The 24,987-nt window shown below is 47.8% G+C and overlaps 1 protein-coding gene across 1 annotated transcript in view; it reads left to right on the top strand.

Annotated features, from left to right (window-relative positions):
* TMEM132E (transmembrane protein 132E) overlaps positions 1-24,987 on the top strand; it is a 125,134-nt gene that overhangs the window by 77,169 nt on the left and 22,978 nt on the right. The window contains exons 2-3 of the mRNA XM_035139990.2: positions 9,818-10,718; positions 15,182-15,322. Coding sequence (XP_034995881.1) covers positions 9,818-10,718; positions 15,182-15,322 — 1,042 coding nt within the window. The remainder of the gene's footprint in view (positions 1-9,817; positions 10,719-15,181; positions 15,323-24,987) is intronic.

Here is a 24,987-nt window from a genome sequence, read left to right as displayed (position 1 = left end):
GCCAGTCAGTGTAGACAATACTGAGCTAGACAAACCAATAACAGTGTAAGGCACCTTGCTATGTTCCTATGAGAGGATGGGCTGCTTCTATTGATTATGTGTTAAAACCCTTTAAAAATTATTTCCCTCTTTCTTTCATCATGCTTTATGGTGTTCCACTATAGTAGTCAAAAAGAAGGAAAGCTTCGAGTATTTGAAAAATGGGTATAAACAGGCCAGTTTGAAAAGTGGGTGTAAATAATTATTACATCTCGCTATAGTGCTATATATATCTTCTAAAATAATAACATTGAAGTGCATAGATCATCTAAATATTGGAATGCCATTAGCAGCTTCTTGCGTAAACACCATCAAATCCATTGCCTGAAATATGCCCGTTTGATAAGAATTCAAAAGCATGTATGGAAAGCATGCATAAATATAGAACAGCCTCTACATAAAAGCAAAAAATAAGAAACGAAACATAAAGGACTTAATATGGTGCTGTGTGTTTTTGTTTTGCTTGTGTTATTGGGTGCTTACATACAGAACATTTATTATTACCATTAAAACAATATATATATACCGCTTAACTACAAGAGCGTTTGAGCAGTTTGCAAAGATACAACACACAGGAAAAAATAAGAACCTGTTATATCTGTATAATCAAAGTGAAATTAAAATACTCTCTTGAGTGAAACAGTCTTCAGTAGGTGGGGGAAGTTTAACAGGGAGGGGGCCTGCCTCACCTCAATTGCAAGGGAGTTCTCCAAAATTTGGGCCACGGTACTCAATGCAGCGTGGCTCCTGGTGGAATTGAGCCGTGGGTCTGAGTTATAATAATAATAATAATAATAATAATTTTTTATTTGTACCCCGCCCATCTGGCTGAGTCTCCCCAGCCACTCTGGGCAGCTTCCAATCGAATATCAAAACAATACAGCAATAGCACAATTACAAAAGTCACAAACAATACATAAACCACATCAAAAAAATACACAACCGAATGGAAAACAATTAAGACATGAATCAAAATCTAAAACTAAAACTAAGAATACATCCTTAATACAGTTTAAAATAACATAGGTAAAAAATAACAGGAATTTAAACAAAAAACAAAATAAAATGGAGACCTCTCTTCCCAGCAGCAGCGGCGGGAACAGTCCTTTATAAAGCCCATCAGGCCCCGCCCTGGGCCAGGTGGTGAGTGGCAGGACTGGGGCCTTCAGGCGCTGAGCAGGGGAGTCCTCCTGGCTGGTAGCAGCAGCAGCAACAGCAGTTCTTATAGGCCTTATGGGGGACCAGTAACAGGGACTCCCCTTAAGAGCTCATTGATCAGGCAGGGATATAAGAGTTGGTCCTGGGGGTTTGCATACATACATACATAATATTTTTTTATTTATACCCCGGCCATCTGGCTGGGTTTCCCCAGCCACTCTGGGCGGCTTCCAATAGAATATAAAAATACAATAATCTATTAAACATTAAAAGCTTCCCTAAACAGGGCTGCCTTCAGATGTCTTCTAAAAATCTGGTAGTTGTTTTTCTCTTTGAAATCTGGTGGGAGGGCGTTCCACAGGGCGGGTGCCACTACCGAGAAGGCCCTCTGCCTGGTTCCCTGTAACATGGCTTCTCACAGCGAGGGAACCTCCAGAAGGCCCTCGGCTCTGGACCTCAGTGTCCGGGCAGAATGATGGGGGTGGAGACGCTCCTTCAGGTATTTTGGACCGAGGCTGTTTAGGGCTTTAAAGGTCAGCACCAACACTTTGAATTGTGCTCGGAAACATACTGGGAGCCAATGTAGGTCTTTCAAGACCGTTGTTATGTGGTCTTGGCGGCCGCTCCCAGTCACATACATACATACATACATACATACATACATACATACATACATACATACATATTATGTTTTTATATGTGCTGGAAGCCACCCAGAGTGGCTGAGGAAACCCAGCCAGATGGGCGGGGTATAAATGTTAATGTTGTTGTTGTTGTTTCATTTGTATGCTGCCGTTCCACAGTTCAAACCATGCTCAAGGTGGCTTATAAAATAAAAAATAAATACAGCATAAAAAACACATAAGTGCAACATAACGTAAGTACAGGCAACTCCCCATTTACGCAAACCCACTCGATAATTCGATTACCGTATTTACGCGAATTTAATGCGCCTTCGAATCTAATGCGCACCTCAATTTTTCAAGACCTTAAAACCAAAAAAGTATTTGCTGGCGAATGTAAATGCGTCATCAAATCTAATGTGCACCCTAAATTGGCCAAAAGAAGGTGCAAATGAGTAAATACGGTACTTCCAAGAAATTCTGTTCTTCTGATTGTTGGCTACATGAACAGTGCACCCCTAGTCTACCCCCAGAGCTTACTGTGTGTCCACCAAGCTCTCGTTTTCATTACAACTTCTTGCCACATGCGCAGAAAGAGAAAGAGAGACCCTGGGCCTCTCCCACACATCCTGGGCAGGGCGCCAGCCATCTCTAGCCTGCTTCGTAGCTCTGGTGCTCTGCACGACGCAAAATAACTCCTGGCTTCAGTATGCTGCGGAGAGTGTGGTGGCAACGGGGAGGCCTTTTGCGGTCGCTCCGACAAGAGCCAAGAATATCTGGACATTAGCTACGGCTCTCCGCTGAGATATTAGGCTGAGACAAATTGATAGGAGCTGCAGCCAGGCTCTGAAGGCAAAGCGGAGCTGGCAGGGGTCAGATAAAACTGCACAGAGGAGAAGGGAAAGATTGGGGGAGGAAGAGAAGAAGTGTGGTTTGGGGTGGGGGGTTGTGAGAACATGCTGGAAGGAGGTGGTAGAGTCCTGGGGAGGCAGAATGGACTGTACCACATCTTTGTTTATTGCCTTTGTACCCCACCTTTCCCTCCAAGGAGCTCAAGGTGACACACACCAGTCTCTTCCTCCCCGTTTCATCCTCACAACAACCCTGTGAGGTAGGTTAGTCTGAGATGCTGCGACTGACCTGCATGGTTTTGAAACAGAGTTTGGGTGGCCACCTGCCAGGGATTCTGGAGAGGCCGTCCCTGCATTGCAGGGGCTTGGATTGGATAAACCGGGGGGGGGGGCTTTTAATTCTGCGATTCTAACCCAAATGGAGAGATACAGCCGTCTTGTCTCTGTGAAATTCGTAGGATCTTTCCTGTAAGGATCCATGGGAGAATTCTGTTCTGTTTCCTCTACCCAAGCCCATAGCAGGCCTCCTTTAGGGGGGCAATCGCTGGGCTTTGAAAGCTACTGCTCTGTAGCTGGCTGGCAGGCAGCTCTCTGCGGATTTAACTCTTGCACCTGCTTTCCCCCCACCCCCACCCCCTCAGCAAAGCTGTCTACCTATTAACACCAGGCTAAGCCGGGAATCTCTGTGCCTTCATTTCCAGATGCTAATTGCGAGACAGATTGCAAGCAGTTTTGCAGGGCGCTCTGGATCATGTGGGGGCAGTGCACAGATTGCTTGTGAAGGGGAGGTAGGCAGCAGCAAGATCACTCCATTTCTGCTTTAGTTCATGTTATTTAAGGGGGTGTCTCTGGAGGATATGACCCGCAACTAGTGGGTGGACATTGCTGCAAGGAGCTGGTGAAGTCCTGCTTTCTCACATGTTGATCCACAGAGGCCCAGCAAGCTTGTCTCCTGGATAGTCAGTGAGACATTTTGCTCCCTCTCTCTGCCATCATTCCAGAACCCTAGGGATGCACATCATGGAGTTGGAAGGGACCATAAGATCATCTAGTCCAACCCCTTGCCATGCAGGAACATTTCCTGGGATTAAGAGCATCCTGGGATGCTCTATTGACCGAATTATCGATCTGACTTCCAAAGGGTTGCTTCACTTACTTTTGCCTCTGTCCCTTGCCACTACTAGCACGTGGCCCCCAGAAGGCTGTCCAAAAGCAAATGTGGCCCTCAGGGTGGAAAAGACACCCCCGCTGGGCTTTAAACCTCTGTATCTCAGCCTGAACGTTTTAGAATTTGGCCACCCGCCAGCTCTTCCCACCCACTCTTTCTGTGCAGAGTGTCACAAAATTGGGATGCACGGTTGTAGTTTTATGTGGAGTAAAATGGGTCATGTGTTACCTTCTGCTTGAAAAAAAAGAGAAAGTTGTTGTTGTTTAGTCGTTTAGTCGTGTCCGACTCTTCGTGACCCCATGGACCAGTCTTCCACTGCCTCCCGCAGTTCCAAGCATCTCGTCCTCTGTCGTCCCCTTCTCCTTGTGCCCTCCATCTTTCCCAACATCAGGGTCTTTTCCAGGGAGTCTTCTCTTCTCATGAGGTGGCCAAAGTATTGGAGCCTCAGCTTCACGATCTGTCCTTCCAGTGAGCACTCAGGGCTGATTTCCTTCAGAATGGATAGGTTTGATCTTCTTGCAGTCCATGGGACTCTCAAGAGTCTCCTCCAGCACCATTAATTCAAAAGCATCAATTCTTCGGCGATCAGCCTTCTTGATGGTCCAGCTCTCACTTCCATACATCACTACTGGGAAAACCATAGCTTTAACTATACGGACCTTTGTCGGCAAGGTGATGTCTCTGCTTTTTAAGATGCTGTCTAGGTTTGTCATTGCTTTTCTCCCAAGAAGCAGGCGTCTTTTAATTTCGTGACTGCTGTCACCATCTGCAGTGATCAAGGAGCTCAAGAAAGTAAAATCTCTCACTGCCTCCATTTCTTCCCCTTCTGTTTGCCAGGCGGTGATGGGACCAGTGGCCATGATCTTGGTTTTTTTGATGTTGAGCTTAAGACTATATTTTGCGCTCTCCTCTTTCACCCTCATTAGAAGGTTCTTTAATTCCTCCTCACTTTCTGCCATCAAGGTTGTAAAATGGGTCATGTGTTACCTTCTGCTTAAAAAAAAACAGTAGGGAACTCAGAATCCCACCGATAACAGCCATGGTCTAGGATTGATGGGAGTTGAAGTCGGACGACCTCTGGACAGAACTAGGTTGGTGAAGACGGTAATAGGCAATAAGAGCTGCCTGAACATTCTCGTATGTAGGGGGGAAATATTGTTGAAAATCTGCTTTGCAGCAATGGCTGCCAATGCACTTCCTCCAAAATGGCTGCCATATGAGTGGAGCATAATGCAAAATGGCTACTAAAAGGGCATAAAAAGAGAGAGACTCGCCAAGTTGTGTGGGAATGCCCCAGTTTATTGGGAAAAGACACCTGCACCAGCCATTGCTGTGCTTCCTCACGGGGAGAAGCAGCTCTTTGCCCTTGTCCTCTGTTCAGGAAGTGGCTGGGTGTCCCATCCTTGTCTACAATGAGGCAGCCTGGTGAAGTGGTTAGAGTGTCGGACTAGGAGCTGGGAGACCAGGGATTCAAACCTCACTTGGCCCAAGAAGCTCACTGGGTGACCTTGGGCCAGCTTAACCTACCTCACCGGGTTGTTGTGGGAATTAAATAAGGAGAGGGGTTAGGGTACCAAGAAGGAAGAGTAAATAGACCCTCCTGCACCCTGGATTTTTGAAGAGATATTTATTGAGATTTTTGCAGGCACCATACAAGGTGCTGATGTGCACTCTGCTGCCCGCGGGCACTGCATTGGCGACTGCTGATTTGAAAAGTTCACAGAGGGAGACCAAGAACAGCCGATGTATTAAAAAGGGATTCATTTCTCTTGCTTTCCCCCAAAGAATGTAATTCATCTGTGTCCATCAGCCATGGTTTGGGTGACACCCTAATTGTTGCGGCATCTATTGCAAGCCGATAGGTGGGACGTCTCGCCTGATCTCTGATTCCTGTATGATGTTGGCTTGCGTGGCGTAACAGGAGAATGAAGAGAAAAGAAAATGATTCATTTATTTGTTTGCTTGTTTTGTTTTCGGGATTTATACCCCGTCCAATAAAATCCCCAGGATGGCTTGCAAAATTTCAGGGCACAATAAAACAAATTGAAAACATACAAAAAAGCAATAAAAAAAGCAATAGCAGTAGCATAAAAAAAAAAATACCCCCATACAATCCCAGCCAAGATAAAGGAGAACAAATTGAATTAAAAGGCCTGAGAAAATTAAGCATGTCTTTGCTTGGTGCCAAAAACTGCAGCAGAGAGCCAGCAGGGGGCACCATTTTTTATTGGGGAGGGGCTGTCCATGCACAAATTTGAAATTTGGGGAGATTGACACAGGTTGCTTCTCCTGCCCTGCCCTCCCCCCCCCCCGGTCACATTCCTCAGACAGAGAGAGATAGAAAGCAAAGTACACCCCGACAATAGTTTGCTTTTTCCATAGCGTCCAGGTAAAAATTGGATCCAGCAGAATTAAAATGGGTCCTCTTGAATTTGCACAGTTTTACCATCATCAGTGGGACGTGGGTGGCACTGTGGGTTAAATCACTGAGCCTAGGGCTTGCCGATCAGAAGGTCGGCGGTTCAAATCCACGTGACGGGGTGAGCTCCCGTTGCTCGGTCCCAGCTCCTGCCAACCTAGCAGTTCGAAAGCACGTCAAAGTGCAAGTAGATAAATAGGAACCGCTACAGCGGGAAGGTAAACAACGTTTCCGTGGTCTGCTCTGGTTCGCCAGAAGCGGCTTAGTCATGCTGGCCACCTGACCCGGAAGCTGAACACCGGCTCCCTCGGCCAATAAAGCGAGATGAGCGTCGCAACCCCAGAGTCGGTCACGACTGGACCTAATGGTCAGGGGCCCCTTTACCTTTACCTTTAGCATCATCAGATTAAAAGATGAGGATAATGATTCTGCTCTTCAACTGAAAGGTTTCCCGGGGCAATGCACAAACCATTTGTATATTGCTAGCGGGGTGTGCTCGGAACTGCCCAGGAATTTTTAGAAACCAGTAAACAATACAGTTTTTAAACGGATAGTGTAACTTGTGAGCTTGCCGTTTAGCTGTAGTTTGTTAAAGGTGCTGGGAGTGATATCTCTTTGAGGGGGAAACTGCAGGTGCCAGGAGTTTTGTGGGCAAGTCCTGTGCATTAAATTATGAACATGCTTTAAGTGTACTATGCGGCTCTGCCCAAAGTGTGTCCATGACTATTAGCTTTGCTAGTGAAGTAGAACCTCCATGTTCAGAAGCAGTCTATCTGAATAGCCGAGGGGGAAGGGAGCCATCTTCTGAGCTGGCAGTGACTGAGCAGCAGGCCTGGATAGAGGAGGGGCTTTATACGCATACAGCCACCTCTGTGGATCTGAAACATAACAATAAAACTCGTGGACATCCAATGAAGCTGAATGTTGGAAGATTCAGAAGGGAGAAAAGAAAAGGTATTTCTTCACTCGGTGGGTAGTTAGCCTATGGAACTCCCTCCCACAGGAGGCAGTGATGGCACCCCCTTGGACAAATTCATGGAGTTGGAGAAGCCAGTATGGAAGCTGTGCCGTGCCTCCACAGTTACTGGAAACCACAGGAGGGGAGAGCATTCCTGTGTTCGAATCCTGATTGTGGGCTCCCCATAAGGGGAATCTGGTTGCCCACTGTGAGAACAGGATGCTGGGCTGCATGGGCCGTTGGCCGGACCCAGCAGACTCTTTTTTATCTTCTTTTGTGAAATTTATTAACCAAAGAAGGATGTAGATCACCACCTGTGCATTATTTGGGGCACATTTCCCCCCTTGTTCTCGCAGAGGACGATCGGAAAGGACTCTTGTCCCAAACATTATTCCAGCCATTAACATTAACAGGGTTGCCTTTTCTTTTCCATTCAGTCTTGAATTTTTTGTCGACTTTCCACCCCGTCTTCCACGGAGTTGTTCCTCCCCTTCTGCTTCACTCTGTCTCCTATCTATTAAAGCACAACCGCAGTATTATAATCTAATTACTTCTGTTGCTCGTAGCTCAAATCCTGCTCGCGAGGTCATCGTACTGTAATCTTTCTTCAAGGGGTCCGAAAAAGGCACCCGTTCTTCCAAAAAGCATTCATCAATACATTCTCTTAATTTTGCTGTTAATTTTGCCAGTTCTGCATTGGGGGGAGGGGGTATCTCTCTCCCAATGGTTCTTTAACGTTGGGGTTCTTTGCTCCTGGGCTTGCGGTTCTCCGTTCCTGCCCAAGTACCATAGCGGCTGTTATTTGTTATGTCCTGAAAATGCAGCTTACGGTATTTCAACGGGACGGGTCAGGTCTTTCCTTGGACTGGCAGGCGTTCTGCCATTTGACCAGCGCATCGGGACCTCTGCATTGCACCTTCGAACAGCAGCAGTCGGGAGTGGGTGCGTCCCGGCTGCCCTCTGATCTCCCGAGCTGCGAGACGGAGTTAGAGTTATTAATAAGCAATCACCTTCATTAACCCACTTAATTGCATGCAGATTGTGTCCTTCAATCAGCCGCTCTTGGCAGAGCGGAGATGCCTCCACAAAGTATTTATGGTTCACAGCCAAAATGTCTGTCAGGGAGATGGGGATGGAAGAGGGGGGGGGTGTTGCTTGTGTCAGAAAAGGGGGCAAGGAGGGGGGGGTGTCAGTGTGTCTTAACCCCAGGCGGAAGCGTTTGGAAGGGACGCAATCCGTAGAAACGAGTCATAATATTTTGGTACCCGGTTCCAAAGGGTGCGAACCAGAGCTGGCAACAACACAGAAAGGGAGGATAAAAGAAATGGCTATGCGCTCTTATTTCGTTTTCCGTTGTCTTTAACCGCTTTCCTAGCATGGAGGGCGCCTGTTTGGTCAGCTGGGTTGACGTTTTTTAGCGCAGAAAATCCCTTTCCTGATCAATACGAGTGCATCTCGGTTTACATGCCAGTTTCATATGCATTCCATATTAAGCCCTGGTTGCAAGAAAAAGTATGCACCTCTGCACTTGTTTGCCCCTAAAACAGAGAGGCAGTGTAGTATAGTGGTTAGCGTTCCGTGCTCGGAAGTGGGAGACATGGGTTCGAATCCCTACTTGGGCATAAAGCTCCGTGGGTGACTAGGGACCAGTCACCGTCCCTCGGCCTAACCTACCTCACAAGGTTGTTGAGGAGATAAAATGGGGTCAGGGAAAAAACTGAACCACCTCGAGCTCCTTGGAGGAAATGTTGAATATAAATGGACTAGATGGGCCATGGGCCTGATCCACCCGCCTCTTTTTAATGTTCTCATGAAAGAAAGGACTTTTACTGCCATGGGGAATCCCTGCTTTCTGCCTGTGAGGATTTCACAGAGATGTCCTCTCTCCTGTTTCAAATGTTCTCTCTGTTAGCTGGTGGAGAATACAGGAGTATTTTTTTCCATGTGTGTTGGACTTGTAAGAAAGTGAAGGTATTTTGGGAAATGTTATATGATTGGGGGGGGGAGAGATGTTTCAAGTGATTATGGATATGTAAGGTGATGGACTATGTGGAATTGGCAAAGTTAGCAGCCAAAATAAGAGAAACTCATGACGATTGTTTTGTGGAAGAATGGGAGCCTTTTCGGATTACTTAAAGAAATGCTATAGTATGATGAACTCAGGATTTGAACAATGAACAACAGAAGGAATTAGAGATTGTTGTATTGTTGTTGTGGTATAAGAAATAGAAGGGAGGAGAAATAAGAAACACAATGGAAAATGGGGTGGGAAGTCAGCAAAACAGATGAAATTTTTTTATTATGTATTGGAACGTTGGAACATTTAATAAAGTATAACGGGGTGGGGGTGGGGGAGAGAACGCAGGAGTAATTTTTGAAAGCCTTGAATTATTGTGGCTTGTTCTTCTTACTGATAATTATATTGAGGTTTTTCATTTTTGCAACCAAGTAGGATATAGATTTCATGAAGCAGACAACCCTATTTCTGGGAAAGCCATCGTTACTGCAGCGGCACCCCCTAGTGTCCCGGAGGTGCGCTGCAGTGTGACCGGCCTGAGCTCCTTTGACTCCCTCTCTCTCTCTCTCTCCCCTTTTCTCCAGCTCACGCCAAGGTCCTCCCCACCAGCTCAGAGCCCCCAGAGACCTCCCAGCCTCCCTCGGCTCCTGCCACTCTCCCGGTGAGCTACCGCCTGTCCAACACCCGACTGGCCTTCTTCCTGCGGGAGACGCGGCCTCCAGGCTGGAACGCCAGCCTGACGCGCTCGGAGCCCTTTGTCGTCTTCCAGACCAAGGAGTTGCCTGTCCTGAACGTCTCCCTGGGGCCTTTTAGCGCCAGCCTGGCCTTGCCCAAAGAACTCCTCCAGCCTTCCAGCACCCTGGAGGTCCCCGAGCGGCTGACGGTCAACTGGAAGGTGCGCGCCTTCATCGTCCGGACGCGGGTGCCGGCCACCCAGCCCACGGCACAGGTTCTTTTCTACGTCGCCGGCAGGGACTGGGACGACTTCGGCGCCACCGAGCGGCTGCCCTGCGTGAGGCTGCACGCTTTCCGCGAGGCCCGCGAGCTGCGCGCCTCCTGCCGCCTGCGGGGGGTCCTGGCCTCCTGCCTGGCCCAGGCTGAGCTGCCCCAGGCCTGGTTCGGACCCTCGGCCGTGCCCCTGGGGCGGAGAAAAGCGCCGGAGGGGGTGGACCTTTCTGGAGACGCCCAGCAGGTGGAGCTGTACTACACCCTCCATGCGCCCGACGGGGCGGGGGACTGCGGGGGAGAGGGGCCCGGGCGGAGGGGGGGCGGAGGGGCCCGGGCGGAGGGGCCCACGCAGCACCCGCTGCTCCGCATTGGCAGCCTGAGGCTGGTGCAGCCGCCCCCCGCCCCAGTCTTCCAGGAGCAGCGGCTAGACGACAACGTCTTCATTCAGCTCCCAGAGAAACCCCTCAAGCCCGGGGAGGTGCTGAGCATCGTCCTTTACCTGATGAACAACTCAACGGTCGAGCACTTCACCCTAAGGTAAGCAGCGCCTTGGGCAGCGGGTCGGGCGGGATGGTTGGTGCAGCGCCCAAATCCGTCTCTAGGTGGGAGTGTGGCTTGGTTAGGACTCATTGGCAGTAATGCACGAAGGTGGGAGAGGGAAACGTCTTTAACCCACAGGAGGCTGGCTTCCAAGGAGGTCTCTGAAAGCAAGGTTCTAGTCCTCATGGTTCTGAATAAAGGGTTGAATCAGGAATCGTAGCATCGTAGAGTTGGAAGGCACCCCAAAACTGTAGCTCACAGAATCATAGAAGTGTTGAGCTGGAAGGGACCCCAAGGGTCATCTAGTCCAACCCCCTGCAACGCAGGAATCTCAACTAAAGTATCCATGACAGGTGGCCATCCAACCTCCGCTTAAAAACCTCCAAGGAAGGAGAGTCCACAACCTCCTGAGGGAGACCGTTCCATTGTCAAACAGCTCTGACTGCCAGAAAGTTCTTCCTGGTGTTTAGACAGAATCTCCTTTCTTGTTATTTGATGCCATTGATTTGAGTCCTCTCCTCCAGAGCAGGAGAAAACAAGCTTGCTCCAACTTCCATGTGGAGCCCTTTAGATATTCAAAGATGGCTCTCATATCTCCTCTCAGTCTCCTCTTTTCCAGGCTAAACATACTCAGCTCCTTCAAGCGCTCCTCATAAGGCTTAGTTTTCAGACCCTTGATCATCTTGGTTGCCCTCCTCTGCACATGTTCCAGCTTGTCAACATCCTTCTTAAATTGTGGTGCCCAGAATTGGACACAGTATTCCAGATGGGGTCTGACCAAGGCTGAATAGTGTGGTTCTATTACCTCCCCTTGATCAGGGCAGTACAGTATACTTAGAATCATAGAATCATAGAGTTGGAAGAGACCACAAGGGCCATCCAGTCCAACCCCCTGCCAAGCAGGAAACACCATCAAAGCATTCCTGACAGATGGCTGTCAAGCCTTCGCTTAAAGACCTCCAAAGAAGGAGACTCCACCACACTCCTTGGCAGCAAGTTCCACTGTCGAACAGCTCTTACTGTCAGGAAGTTCTTCCTTATGTTGAGGTGGAATCTTCTTTCTTGTAGTTTGAATCCATTGCTCCGTGTCCGCTTCTCTGGAGCAGCAGAAACTTCTGCTGATGCAGCCTAGAATACCATTAGCAAGCCTCTTCATTCCAAGTCTGTTGGCCCATCCAGCACAGCTTTGTCTACAATGATTGCCAGTGGCTTTCCTGGGCATCACACATGAGTCTCTCTCAGCCCTACCTTTGGAGAACCTAGGGGATCGAACCTGCAACCTTTTGCTTGCAAGTCAGATGTTCTGACCCTGAGCTGTTGTCCTTCTCCCAAGAGTAAAGAAAGATTGCAGTCCTCGTTGGTCCGGGGTGGGGGGGAGAGACTGATTTAAATAGGAACATATTTATACTGAATCTGGCCATTAGTTCCCTACCTCAATATTGTCAGCACTGAATGGCAGCAGAGCGTGAGGGTTTCAGAGGCGAGTCTCTGCCAGAGCCTTGCCTGGAGATGATCTACCCAGGAGCTCTGGTCTGCCTCCACGTAAGGCAGCTTTCTTACGTAGTTGCCTGGAGACTTGATTTTTTTCCTTATCTCCCTTGAGCTGTGACTTTAAAATCCACCTCTGTATCTTGTTTGTATCTGGAGACCCAGCAACGACCCTTCTGGATTTCAATGAGACCCTCTCAATATTCATGGATTTACGGCGGGTGGTGTTAGAAAGCAGCCACGTTCTACACACCCTGGAAATCTGTGTTCAGCGCCAGAAACAGCTGATTTCGGCGCCTTATGTCAATTAGGCAAAGTGGGGGACATTTGCATAATTTATTTCATTTTGCATCATCTCCTCGGATCAACTGTTCGCATCACTTCTGTTTTTTTTTGCTCGTTGGCTCAGGGAGCTATCCAAGCTGGCAAACGCTTGTAGAATTGTAGAGTCGGAAAGTACACCTAGGGTCATCTAGACCAACCCCCTGCAATGCAAGAATCAGAGATAAAGAATCTCTTACAGATGGCCTTCCATCCTCTGTTTTGAAAACCTCCCACGAATCACAGAATCGTAGGACTATGGAGCTGGAAGGTTCTTGCGAAACGGCATCATTCACTCGGCGCCTGGCCTGCGCTAAAAAGCAACCCGCATTGCAAATAGATGCAAATAGGTCGTATTTTTATTCATCATTGTTCTCATTGCAGAGTTGAATGTTTTCCCTGGGATCCAACAATCGAGCGGCAAGGTTTTCCAGCTCCCAGGGATCCAGAGCCCCTGTTGGGCCCTCTGCCTTTCTTTCCATCTATTCATTCCGTTTATTATTTATTTATTCCCTGCCACCCACCCTGAAGATGAAATGACGACTTGCCTCGCGAATCAAAAACAGGACAATAGGAGCTTCTAGAATTGGCAGAATTTAGCTAGCTTTGCAGCAGCAATTGGAACATGGAAGGGAAAGCCTTGTCAGGTCAAGCGCAACAATCCCTTGTGAGCAACTCCTTGAGGGCCACATGCTGTTGGTAGGCTGGGCCTGAGGCCAAAAGTGGGTGGCAAAATACATCATAGAATTGTAGGTTTGGAAGGCACCCCCTCAAGGGTCATTTAGTCCAACCCCCTGCTAAATCTCAGCTAAAGCATCCATGACAGATGGCCATCCAAACTCTGCTTGAAAACCTCCCAAAGGAGACTGTTCATTTTCACATTTACTGTACAGGGTTAAACCACAGAGCCTAGGGCTTGCTGATCAGAAGGTCGGCGGTTTGAATCCCCGTGATGGGGTGAGCTCCCGTTGCTCGGTCCCAGCTCCTGCCCACCTAGCAGTTCGAAAGCACGTCAAAGTGCAAGTAGATAAATAGGGACCGCTACAGCGGGAAGGTAAATGGTGTTTCCATGTGCTGCTCTGGTTTGCCAGAAGCGGCTTTGTCATGCTGGCCACATGACCTGGAAGCTGTACACCAGCTCCCTCAGCCAATAATGCGAGATGAGCGCTCAACCCCAGAGTCGGTCATGACTGGACCTAATGGTCAGGGGTCCCTTTACCTTTAGTTCTACATTCCAGCCGGTGGTGGCTGGTGCTCTTTGGGGCTGGTGGGTAGAAGTCAGGTAGCCCAACCAGTAATGGGAGCTGGAGCCATTAGAAACCGGAGTCAACTCATTCTCGCTTTGGCCCCTATCCTCCCCCCCCCCCCGCCCCACTGAGTTCTGCAAGGGAAAAAGCTGAGACAGGACAGGTGAAATGAAATCCATTATGTGAAGCATAATGAAACTATGGAACTCACTGCCACAGGATGCAGTGTTGGTCTCCCAACTCAAATGACTTCAGAAGAGGATTGGACACAGTATGGCTAACCTGCCTGCTCCGACCCCCATATATAACAAACGAGCCCCACTGCAATCAGCTGGATGCAACCAACCAAGCGGTGGGTCCCTAATCTCTTGCAATGGCAGTAACGATAAATAAATCTATATATAAACAGTGGACCTGCCCAAGTCCACACAAGCCCCTGCGCTAACACCAGGCACCCCCAAACTTCGGCCCTCCAGATGTTTTGGACTACAATTCCCATCTTCCCCGACCACTGGCCCTGTTAGCTAGGGATCATGGGAGTTGTAGGCCAAAACATCTGGAGGGTCGCAGTTTGGGGATGCCTGGCTAACATTATGCAACAGGGCCGAAAGAACAACACCCTCCTGTCTCTCTTCCTTGCTCTCTTTTCCCCCAACTGCAAGATGTCTACGACAAAAGTGTCTCTCACTTTGAAAAATGTGAAATGTGAAAAAATATGAAAAAGGCTCTGTGAATTGAAACTTGAGATGATAGACACCCTTTTCCCTGATTGTTTGTTTATTTGTTTTTTGTTTTTGTTTGTTTGTTTGTTTGTTTGCTTGCTTGCTTTGTAACACAAGAAAAACTTTGATAAAAACTATTTTATTTTTTTAAAAAAAGAATTGGACAGATTCATGGAAGATAAGGCAATCCATGGCTGCTATTCCTGGTCACAAGGCAGTAGTGCTTCTGAATACCAGTTGCTTGTTTTCTGTTGCTTCAGAGGATAGGACTCAAACGACGATTCAAATGGCAAGAAATGAGATTAAAGATTAGGAAGAGGGTAAGAGCTGTTCGACTGTGGAATGGCTATTTCAGAAGGTGGGGGGCTCTCCTTCATTGGATTTTTTTTTTAAAATAGAGGTTGGGTGGCCACCTGTCAGGGATTCTTTAGCTGTGATTCCGGCACTGCAAGGGGGTTGGGATAGAGGACCTCTGGGGATCCCTCCCCACTTCACCATTCTGATTCTAACCCCACCGTTATGGCTGCCCCCCTCTGGTAAAGGCCGAGCTTGCCATTTCAGTTCATTCAAACAAATTTGGCAAGGTTTAAGCGCCTTGCCCGAGGGCGCATGAGGAGGAGCCAAACTTGAGGGTCCTTCAGAAACGGGTGTTGCTCTCCTCTTGTCTCTTCCTGCTTGGCAGAGTGAAGGCCAAGAAAGGGGTGAATCTCCTCACGACCAGATCCAGGCACCCCAAGTGGCTCGTGAATTCGGAGTTCCAGACTGGCAGCAAACACTCCACCTCAACTGTTGACGTGGCATGGATCGGCGGTGCTCAACCCAGGTAGGATTCACTTCTGAGATTTTTAGCCAGCATTGCCCATGTGCTTTAAAAAATTTTAATGCAGCGGTTACTAGACACAATGGCTGTCTTTCACGTGATGTCCTCGTGAGGCCACCGTGTCCTTGTCAGGTACACTGTCCCACTTACTGGCACCAAGTTTGGTTAGCGTTGGATACCAGCTGAAGACTTTCCTTTTCCAGCAGATTTATTTATTTTTTTGGGTGCAGAGAGTTGACTGGATTGCAGGGAACTGTTTTATTGCACATTGTGTTCATTTGTTTTGCATTCGTTTTTTAAAATAAATTTTATTTTTCAGTTTTACATTTTTTACAGACATACAAATCCAACGATTTCCCAGTAAGCATATATATTTTTACTCCCCAACCCCACTCCTTTTGCGGTTTCTTATGCTTTCAATTCTTAACACTGCATTTCCCACCTTATTCCAATTATTAAATACGCCCTAATTTTTCTTTAACATTACATTTAGCTGCTTGTTTGAGGTCATTGCTGCTAATGAACTTATTATATGTGTACAAAAACGTCTCAGATATTCCACGAATTTTCCCTGTCCTTTAATAAAGTTTCTTTCTTCTTGTTTTTCTTACTGTTCCAGTAAGTTTTGCCATTTCGGCATAGTCCATTAATTTAATCTGCCACTCCTTCTGGTTTGGGATAGAGTCTTCTTTCCATCTCTGAGCATGAATTATTCTGGCTGCAGTTGTAGCATTCATAAACAGGTTGTTTATTTTTATTTTTTGTCTTTAGGTAGCTCGGGTTCAATCCAAGCAAGGCAAAGAGCTTAAAAGATCTTTTTGCTCCATGTCCATTTGGGGTTTCCCAGTGCAGAAAGAGCTTTTAAGCTCTTTGCCTTGTTTCTAGGAGCATCAGGGAAACTGTCCTCATTACCTTCTATATGTGGGGCAGTTCTAAAGATTTGGGTGTACGTGATTTTCATGTATCCACAGAACTCATGTATCTGAACCCCTATGTAAGATGCAGCCATACTGTATAGTTCAGGCATCCCCAAACTGCGGCCCTCCAGATGTTTTGGCCTACAACTCCCATGATCCCTAGCTAAGAGGACCAGTGGTCAGGGATGATGGGAATTGTAGTCCAAAATATCTGGAGGGCCGAAGTTTGGGGATGCCTGGTATAGTTGATTGCCCTGTATTCTTGTTGAATCGATTTCAACCTTTCCTTTTCCTGTTCCTAAGTGGTTTATGCTTGTGTCCTTATTGTATTTAGCAAGATTTATATTCTGCTTAATGAAAAAGAAAAAGAAAAAACCTCTAAGCAGTTTACATAAAAGCATTCATTCAAAACTGCAGGAAAAAGCACTTTCAAAACAGCAGCAAACAGCAGACATAATGCAATCAAGTGACTATAGATAAAATCAGTCGTTTTAAAAACACGTATACCGAATGAAATGTTGAGAAGGGAAGTGGAGATTGATAAATTGGCAGGATTCATTTGTGACAGTTGAGGGAGTTGGGTATGTTTAGCCTGGAAAAGAGGAGACTGAGAGGAGATAGAAGAGCTATCTACTAGTATCTAAAGGGCTGCCACATGGAAGTTGGAGCAAGCTTGCTTTCTCCTGCTCTGGAGGATAGGACTCAAATCAATGGCATCAAATAACGAGAAAGGAGATTCTGTCTAAACATCAGGAAGAACTTTCTGGCAGTCAGAGCTGCTTGGCAGTGGAACGGTCTCCCTCAGGAGGTTGTGGACTCTCCTTCCTTGGAGGTTTTTATGCAGCGGTTGGATGGCCACCTGTCATGGATACTTTAGTTGAGATTCCTGCGTTGCAGGGGGTTGGAGTAGATGACCCTTGGGGTCCCTTCCAGCTCTACACTTCTATGATTCTGTGAGCTACAGTTTTGCAACATTTTTAATAAACTTGTCGTATCTAGCAGTAATTAAAAAGTGGCTTAAGATACAGGCATAATGGTTTAGCGTGGATGAACTCCTGTGAACTGGTCTGTATGCTAGTGATTAATGTTAATGAGATTTTCTTAGAACGGATTCGTTCTGTCTTTGTTCTTTTAATCTCTGATTGTTTACAGCTGCGCTGCTTTGGAGTCTTGCAGACTGGTGGTAGTTGTTTTTTAAAATTACATTTCTGTGGAGGCTTGCCTGGACATAGAAAGAAGTATGTTAGCTAGCATTTATTCGTAGAACTTGTATCTTGCCCTTTATCTCGGAGTGGGGTGGGGGAGCCAAATGCCACTCCCCAACAATTGCTTTCAGCTCCATCATTGTCAAATGCTCCATGGGTTGGCATCCGTCAGTCTCAGGAGACAATGGAGAAGTGTGCCTTTGGGGGTGAAGTCAAACCGCTGGACGGTTGCAATGCCTGCTGTGTCTGTAGAGACCGATATGGGAGAGACATGTTTTGTTGCAGCTGGGGCAGACAAAAGTGTCTGCTTGTGCTGCTGCAGATGCGCCACGGCGTTTCTTCTCTCTGCGCTCCTTCTCTGGTCACTGCTGTGGATGCTCGACCTGACTGCCTGCGTCTCCAGGCACTGCAGTCGTCTGCAACGGATTCCCACATGGCGGGGATTGATGTTGCCAGCCTTCATGCCATGTTTGCAGCATAGCTGCCAAGTCTCCCGTATTCCCTGGGAAAACCCCGTTTCCCCAGCCGTTTCCCTCTGGCAGCCCAGATTTTTAAAAACCCCGTAAATCCCCCGGATTCTTACCGGCCCGGGGAGGTTCCTTCTGTGCATTTCTGGAGTCTCTGGACATGCGCAGAAGCGATTTCTGGCGCTGCGGTCATTTTGGAAATGGGCAGAGCATGCGTAGAAGCGACTTCCGGTGCTGCTCTGCCCAGTTCCAAAATGTCCGCAGCACGACTTCCGGTACCGCGCTGCTGCCGATCCCGGATTTTTCAATCTGGGAGTTGGCACCTAAGGTTTGCAGACATCTTTGTAACGCCGAGTTGGTTTGCCAGCAGTCCTGCTGCTTGAAGCCAGTTCCCCCATAGAGCACATCCTTGGTGATCCTGCCCTCTTCCATTCTATGGGCATGACCGAGCCAGCCTTGAATGGAGGTCATGGCAACTTCAGATTTTCCACTGTGGCATTCATACGGAGCATTTCACGGACTATTGACACTACTTCCGCTGCCACCAATTTTGTGGGAAAAAAAACAGGGTTCCCCAGTGAAGTATTGAGTCTCAGTCAGGTAGAGTTAACAATGAAGATTAAAGTTTATTTCAAACACAAACAAGTTTGAAAATATATTCGAAACGCTGTCACTCTATTCCCTCTCAGTCTTGTCCCTGTCTCTAACTCATTCTGGACTCCTCTATCTCTATCTCCCCCCCACCCGCAAAAGAACAACCGGCAGCCGTGTGACACCGGAAGTTGCGTCGACGTAACTTCCGGTGTCGCTTTGCCCTTCTATGGGCACAAAAAAATGGCCACCGCTGGCTTCGAAAGTCACTTCTACGCATGTCAGGAAGTGCGTCGACGCAACTTCCGGTGTCACTCTGCCCATCTATGGGCACCAAAAATGGCCGCTGCCGACACCGGAAGTCACGTCTATGCACTTCCGGACATGCGTAAATGCGACTTTTGAAGCCGGTGGTGGCCATTCTTGGTGCCCATAGAAGGGCAAATCAGAAAAAAAAGGCCACCGGCAGGAGAAAATAACGGAGAAAAACGGGAGACGAAGTGATACGGGTGACCACCGGGGAAAGGTAAGTAAAAACGGGGGTTTCCCGGGGAAAACGGGGTACTTGGCAGCTATGGACTAACTGTCAAAACCTCTGGGCTGAGCCTCAAAATGAGGTAGGCTCCGCCCCCGGCTTTCTTATTGGTCCACCTATTAACCCTTTCTCTCCCCCAATGCAAACACATCCCCAAAGAATGGGCAAACGCCACAACCACCTTACACATGTAGAAAGTACCAGGTCCTTTCCCCAGGATCTTCGGCAAGAGCTAGGAGGCACCCCTGCCTGAAACCTTTGGAGAGCCATTGCCAGCCACTGTTGAGTCTTCTGAGCTGGATGATCCAGTCTTCTGACTCAGTAGAAGGCATCTTCCTGTTTTCATCAAGTGCATTCCTAGCTCAGTGGGAGAGCACCTGCTTTTCCTTGCAGAGCCCTGGGTTCAATCGCTGGTATTTGCAGGTAGAGCTGGTGGGGGGAAGAGCCCTGTTTGAAATCAGACTCAGTTAGTGAAGACAATATTGAGCTAGAGCTACCAGTTGCATAAGGCAGCTTCTTTTCATAGAACTGTAGAGTTGGAATGGGCCAGAAGAGCCATCAGGTTCACCTCCCTGCAAATGCTGGAATCTTTCCACCCAATGTGGGGCTTAAACCCACAATCCTGAGATTGAGATCCCTGTGCTCTACCGACTGAGCTATCCCAGAACATTTTATTCCAAAGCAATTCTTTATTCAGAACCATATGGTCTATAACAGGGGTCCCCAGACTTACCGCGCAGCGGGCCGGAGGGCAGGGGAGTGCGCGCGCAGCGGGCCGGAGGGCGGGGGAGTGCGCGCCCGTGCGCATGCGCACACGCACACGGTCGGGGAAAAAATCGCCGAAAATCGCTTGTGCGCATGCGTATGGGCCTCCCCCGACCCGGAAGTGCATCGGAAATGACCTCTTCTGGGTCGGGAGAGGCCCATACGCATGCGCACAAAGGATTTTCGGCGATTTTTTGCCAATTTTTAAGATCGTCGCCGCGGCGTGCATCGTAAGAGCGGGCGGCGGCAGCAGGCGACGGGAGTCGTCGCGGGCCGGATTGGGAGGCCGATTGGGCCGCATCCAGCCCGGGGGCCGTAGTTTGGGGACCCCTGGTCTATAATCCTAAAAAAAGGAGTTTCATACCAGTAGCTCAGTGCTAGAGCGAGATCTCTGTTCCATCTCCAGATAGGACAAGGAACGTTCCTCATACGAAACCCTGGAGAACCGCTGCTGCCAGTCAGTGCAGGCAATGCTGGGCTAAATGGACCCAAGGGTCTTGAACGGCTTCTACTGTCAGGAGAAGGGTTGTCGGTCAATGGTAGGAATTTAGCTTTGCAAAGGTCCCAAGTCCGGTCTGCAGGTAGGAAAGGGACTATCCCTTGCTTAAAACCCCGGAGATATGCTGCCAGTCAGTGTTGGCAGACATGAGCTAGAGGTAGCAAAGGTGTGCCTTGGCATAAGGCAGCTTCCAATGGGGGCCAGGAGTAACTTTTTGGGAGGAGGCAGAGAGGCCTCGGAAGAGGTAAGGAAGTTAGGAGCAGAGGGGGGTCTGGAGCAAGATTGATGGACACCTGAGGAAGACCCGTCTAGTCGACCATCCTGTTCTCAAAGGGGCTGAACAGTGGCAGAAAGCAGAATTCAAGCACAAGAGCCCTCTCCCCTCCTGTGGTTTCTGGCAACTGATATCTGCCGACCTGAAGGGTAACTGGTGATCCGAACTCACCCTGTGTAAGGTCTTTTTGTCTGCAGGGCTCACGTCGATTATTCATCCGTCACCTAAAACCACTCACTACTGTACAAAGTAGGTGAGGCAGACAAAGGACTCTGCCTGCAGGCTTACAATCCAAGAGGAAACATGAAAAGGAAGCTGGAGATGAGAATGTACAGGAATCAAAAGACTTTCCCGAGCAGGGAGGAAAGGTGCTTACCTGCTTGGCAAACCAATCGTTTCGGGCATTAGAAGGCCTCGCCTGGGTGGGTGGGGGTCTTGGTCTGTAAAGGCAGGCCATAAAAAGCCCTTCTTCACGCGATTCTGCAGAATTAAACTGTGGAACTCGCTCCCACATGATTATGATGAGAGCCGCTCGTTTGGATGAGGCAAATTCATGGAGGATAAGGAGGGTACCAACAGCTACTAGCCACGTTGGTTGTGTTCTGCCTCCACTGCCAGATGCAATGTGGCAGATGAGGGACAAATGAAAGTATTTCTGCACACAGCACATGGTTAAACCGTGGAACTCCCTCCCACAAGATGGCCACCAACAAGAACACACTCCCCTCTCGTGGTTGCCAGCAACTGGAATTCAGAAGCATTGCTGCCTCTCACCAGGGAGGCAAATAATAGCTATCAGGGCTGGTAGCCACCCATATCCCTCTCCTCCACGAATTTGCCTAAATCCTCTTTTAAAGACATTCAAGTTGGTGACTTCCTTACCGGTATTTGTTTACTTATTTGTTTATTTACTAAGCATCAGGTTGGCATGTACACGGGTTTTGTGCGTCAATTCTGTCGGCAAAATTAACTTGAACGTAAACTCTCAAGTTGCTTAACTCTTGCCCGAAACTCAAGGAAGAAGGGTAAAATAAGAAAAACATCCCAAAAGGGGGAAAGAGGGGAAAAAAGAAAGATTAATTAATCTGTTCAAGCTCCCCCTTCCCAGTTCCTATTATTTGCTTGGTGGAAAAGGTGAAATCACATCAAAATTAAGGTGGGGATTTACCAGCCAGGCAAAACAGATGATTAAATGGTTTAGTAGGCTTGGTCTCTTGACGTTTGTGCTATTGGATTGGAGATCATTTAAAAGAGAGCTACAACATGCTTTGGAATTGTAATAATAATAATAATAATAATAATAATAATAATAATAATAATAATAATAATGTCCTTCATAATGCCTGAGTGTTGGCATACTGCCCAGGCTTGATAGCAGCCCCGCTTCAATTCTTGCCTTTGACATTTGGCCTCCGACAAGCCTCTTTCACTCAGCCTTAGCTCCTTACACTGTCTGCAAAATGGGGAAAATAATCATAATACCGGCCTCCCTCAGATGATGGTTGTAGGGATTGCAAGAAGGCATTGTACCAAATGCTCTAGAGGGCTGCATGAGATTCATCCCATTATTCTGTTTGATTATTTATTGATACGTAACGGAATGTTCTGTGGATGGCCTCTCTGTTTTCACGGATGTATTTCTGTGTGTTCTGGGTTCCAAATGTTGTGTACACATTTTCCTTTCCCCCTTTAAAATTATCTTACTGTCTTTTATGTAAACCACTTAGGAGTTTTGCATATTAAGTGTATAAATATTACTGATGAAGATAATGGTGATATTAATACAGTCATATCTCGGGTTGAGTACGCTGTGGGTTGCGTACTTTCAGGATAAGAACGCGGCAGACCCGGAAGTGTTTACTTCCGCGTTCCTCCACGTGCGCATGCGCAGAAGCGTTTTCCGCACGTGCACAGAAGCGCTCTATTGGTACTTTGCGCATGCGCTAAAGCATCGTTCAGGTTAAGTACTTTTTGGGGTGCGAACGGCATCCCGGAATGGATTAGGTACTTAACCCGAGGTACCACTGTACAGGGCTTTTCGATATTATTTTGGGCTTCTCCTACTTCCCTTATTTATTTGTTACATTTCGATCCTGCAGTTCTGTCCCGGTATAACTCAAGGAAGCAGGCGTCTGAATAGTTCCCAAGGGGCAGACTCAGCCAGGGATGGATGAAATTTCAGCTCCTCATTTTTCCAGAGTTCAGTATGCTTTCCCCCTTCTTTAAAGTCCTCGTGAAAATTCTACAGCATTTTAGTGCAATTTTCTCCTGATACACTCATCCTCGCATGCAATTTTGCCTCGTACGCATTTTGCAAAGCATCTTTGCACATTTATTTTCACTAACATGGGCATTTACATGCACACTTGATTTCAGAATGTTCTCATTCACATTCCTTGATTTGAGCACAGCGCTGCAAAATTAGGAGAGACGTATAATAATAATAATAATAATAATAATAATAATAATAATAATAATACAGTGGTGCCTCGCTTAATGAATGCCCTGCTTAACGAAATTTTCGCTTAACGAAAGGTTTTTTCTAGCAGAGGTTGCCTCGCTAGACGAATTCGTTTTCGTCTAGCGAATTGCGGTTTCCCATAGGAATGCATTGAAATTCAATTAATGCGTTCCTATGGGCAAAAAAAAATCAATGCATTCCTATGGGATTCGCTAGACGAATTTTTTCGTTATAAGAAAAGACCTGTGGAACGAATTAAATTCGTCTAGCGAGGCACCACTGTATATTGTTTATACCCCACCCATCTGGCTGGGCCTCCCCAGCCACTCTGGATAGCTCCCAACCATCAAACATTAAAAACTTCCCTAAACAGGGCTGCCTTCAGATGTCTTCTAAAAGTCAGATAGTTGTTTATTTCCTTGACATCTGAAGGGAAGGCATTCCACAATGTGGGTGCCACTGCTGAGAAGGCCCTCTGCCTGGTTTCCTGTAACCTCACTTCTCACTGGGAGGGAACTGCCAGAAGACCCTCAGAGCTGGACCTCAGTGTCTGGGCTGAACGATGGGGGTGGAGACGCTTCTTCAGGTATACTGGGCCGAGGCTCTTTAGAACAGCGGTCAGCAACCTTTTTCAGCCATGGGCCGGTCCACCGTCCCTCAGACCGTGTGGTGGGCTGGACTATATTTTGAGGGGGGGGGAAATGAACGAATTCCTACGCCCCACAAATAACCCAGAGATGCATTTTAAATAAAAGCACACACATTCTACTCGTGTAAAAACACCAGGCAGACCTCATAAATAACCCAGAGATGCATGTTTAATAAAAGGACACATTCTACTTATGTAAAAACATGCTGATTCCCGGACCGTCTGCGGGCCGGATTGAGAAGGCCATTGGGCTGCTTCCAGCCCATGGGCCTTAGGTTGCCTACCCCTGGTTTAGAACTTTAAAGGTCGGCACCAACAGTTTGAATTGTGCTCAGAAACATACTGGGAAGGGTACACCGGAAGGGTGGTTCTGTGTTTCAGTTTGCATATTGTTACGGAAGCTGCGGATGAGGCTGGTTCGCCTGTACATGTGAACTGAATCCAGTTTCTCCCCTACCTGAGTCACTTTGAGCTGCTTCCGTTCAGCAATGTGGCTGCATCATACATCTTTTTAGACCATGCCCTGGACCCACATTTGCAGTCAGGTGGGTTCTTCCTCGTTCTTCATCTCATCCTTTGCACAGCTACCCCTTTATCTTTCTCTGATTGCTGCATTCAACTTCTGCTCAGCTTTCTGAAGCCCCCTCGCAAATCCACCCTTCCTCCTTTCATCCTGTTCCACCTTGATTTTGGCTCCTTTCCTCGAGATCTTCCGACGACGCCACAGCCTGGCAGAGCCTCTGATCGGCCAGATGTTCTGGCTGCGACTGATAACTCTTGTCCCCCATCCTGAGCTGATTGCTCACCCCCAGCAGGGAATATGGTTATCTCCACCAGACAGACTTATTTTTCGTCCAGGAGCCCAGAGATCTCTTTTCCTTGAGGCTTGTGGCTTTGGAGGTGGCACTGAAACACGTCTCTGCCAGAGTCTCTAGCTTTGGGAATGCACCTGAGTTCAGGGAAATGATTAAGGAGGTGGGGGTGAAGCAAGGGGAAGATAAAGATCTTTCTACCCAACTCCCTCCCACCCCCATCCTCGGGTAGGACTCTTTATGCTGTAACACCTGCGTAACAGATGCTCAAGGGGAGAGGGTTTGCCTCGTTTACATTCCTGCTCACCATGCAGTTATTAAATGCACAGGAACTTCTTTCCAGGAGAACGTTGGCAACCCAATTTTAAAGGCCACATGCTTGGGCCACTGGCTTCCCCCCCCCCCAGCATCCATGTACAGAGTACTGGACATGGAGTCATTGTGCGATGAGCTCCCTCCTGGCCTTGATGCCTTTACCTGTAAAATGGGTGTA

Source organism: Zootoca vivipara, chromosome 15 (assembly GCF_963506605.1).
Source record: "Zootoca vivipara chromosome 15, rZooViv1.1, whole genome shotgun sequence".
Taxonomy (NCBI): domain Eukaryota; kingdom Metazoa; phylum Chordata; class Lepidosauria; order Squamata; family Lacertidae; genus Zootoca; species Zootoca vivipara.
This window is presented reverse-complemented; position numbering and strand designations above follow the sequence as displayed.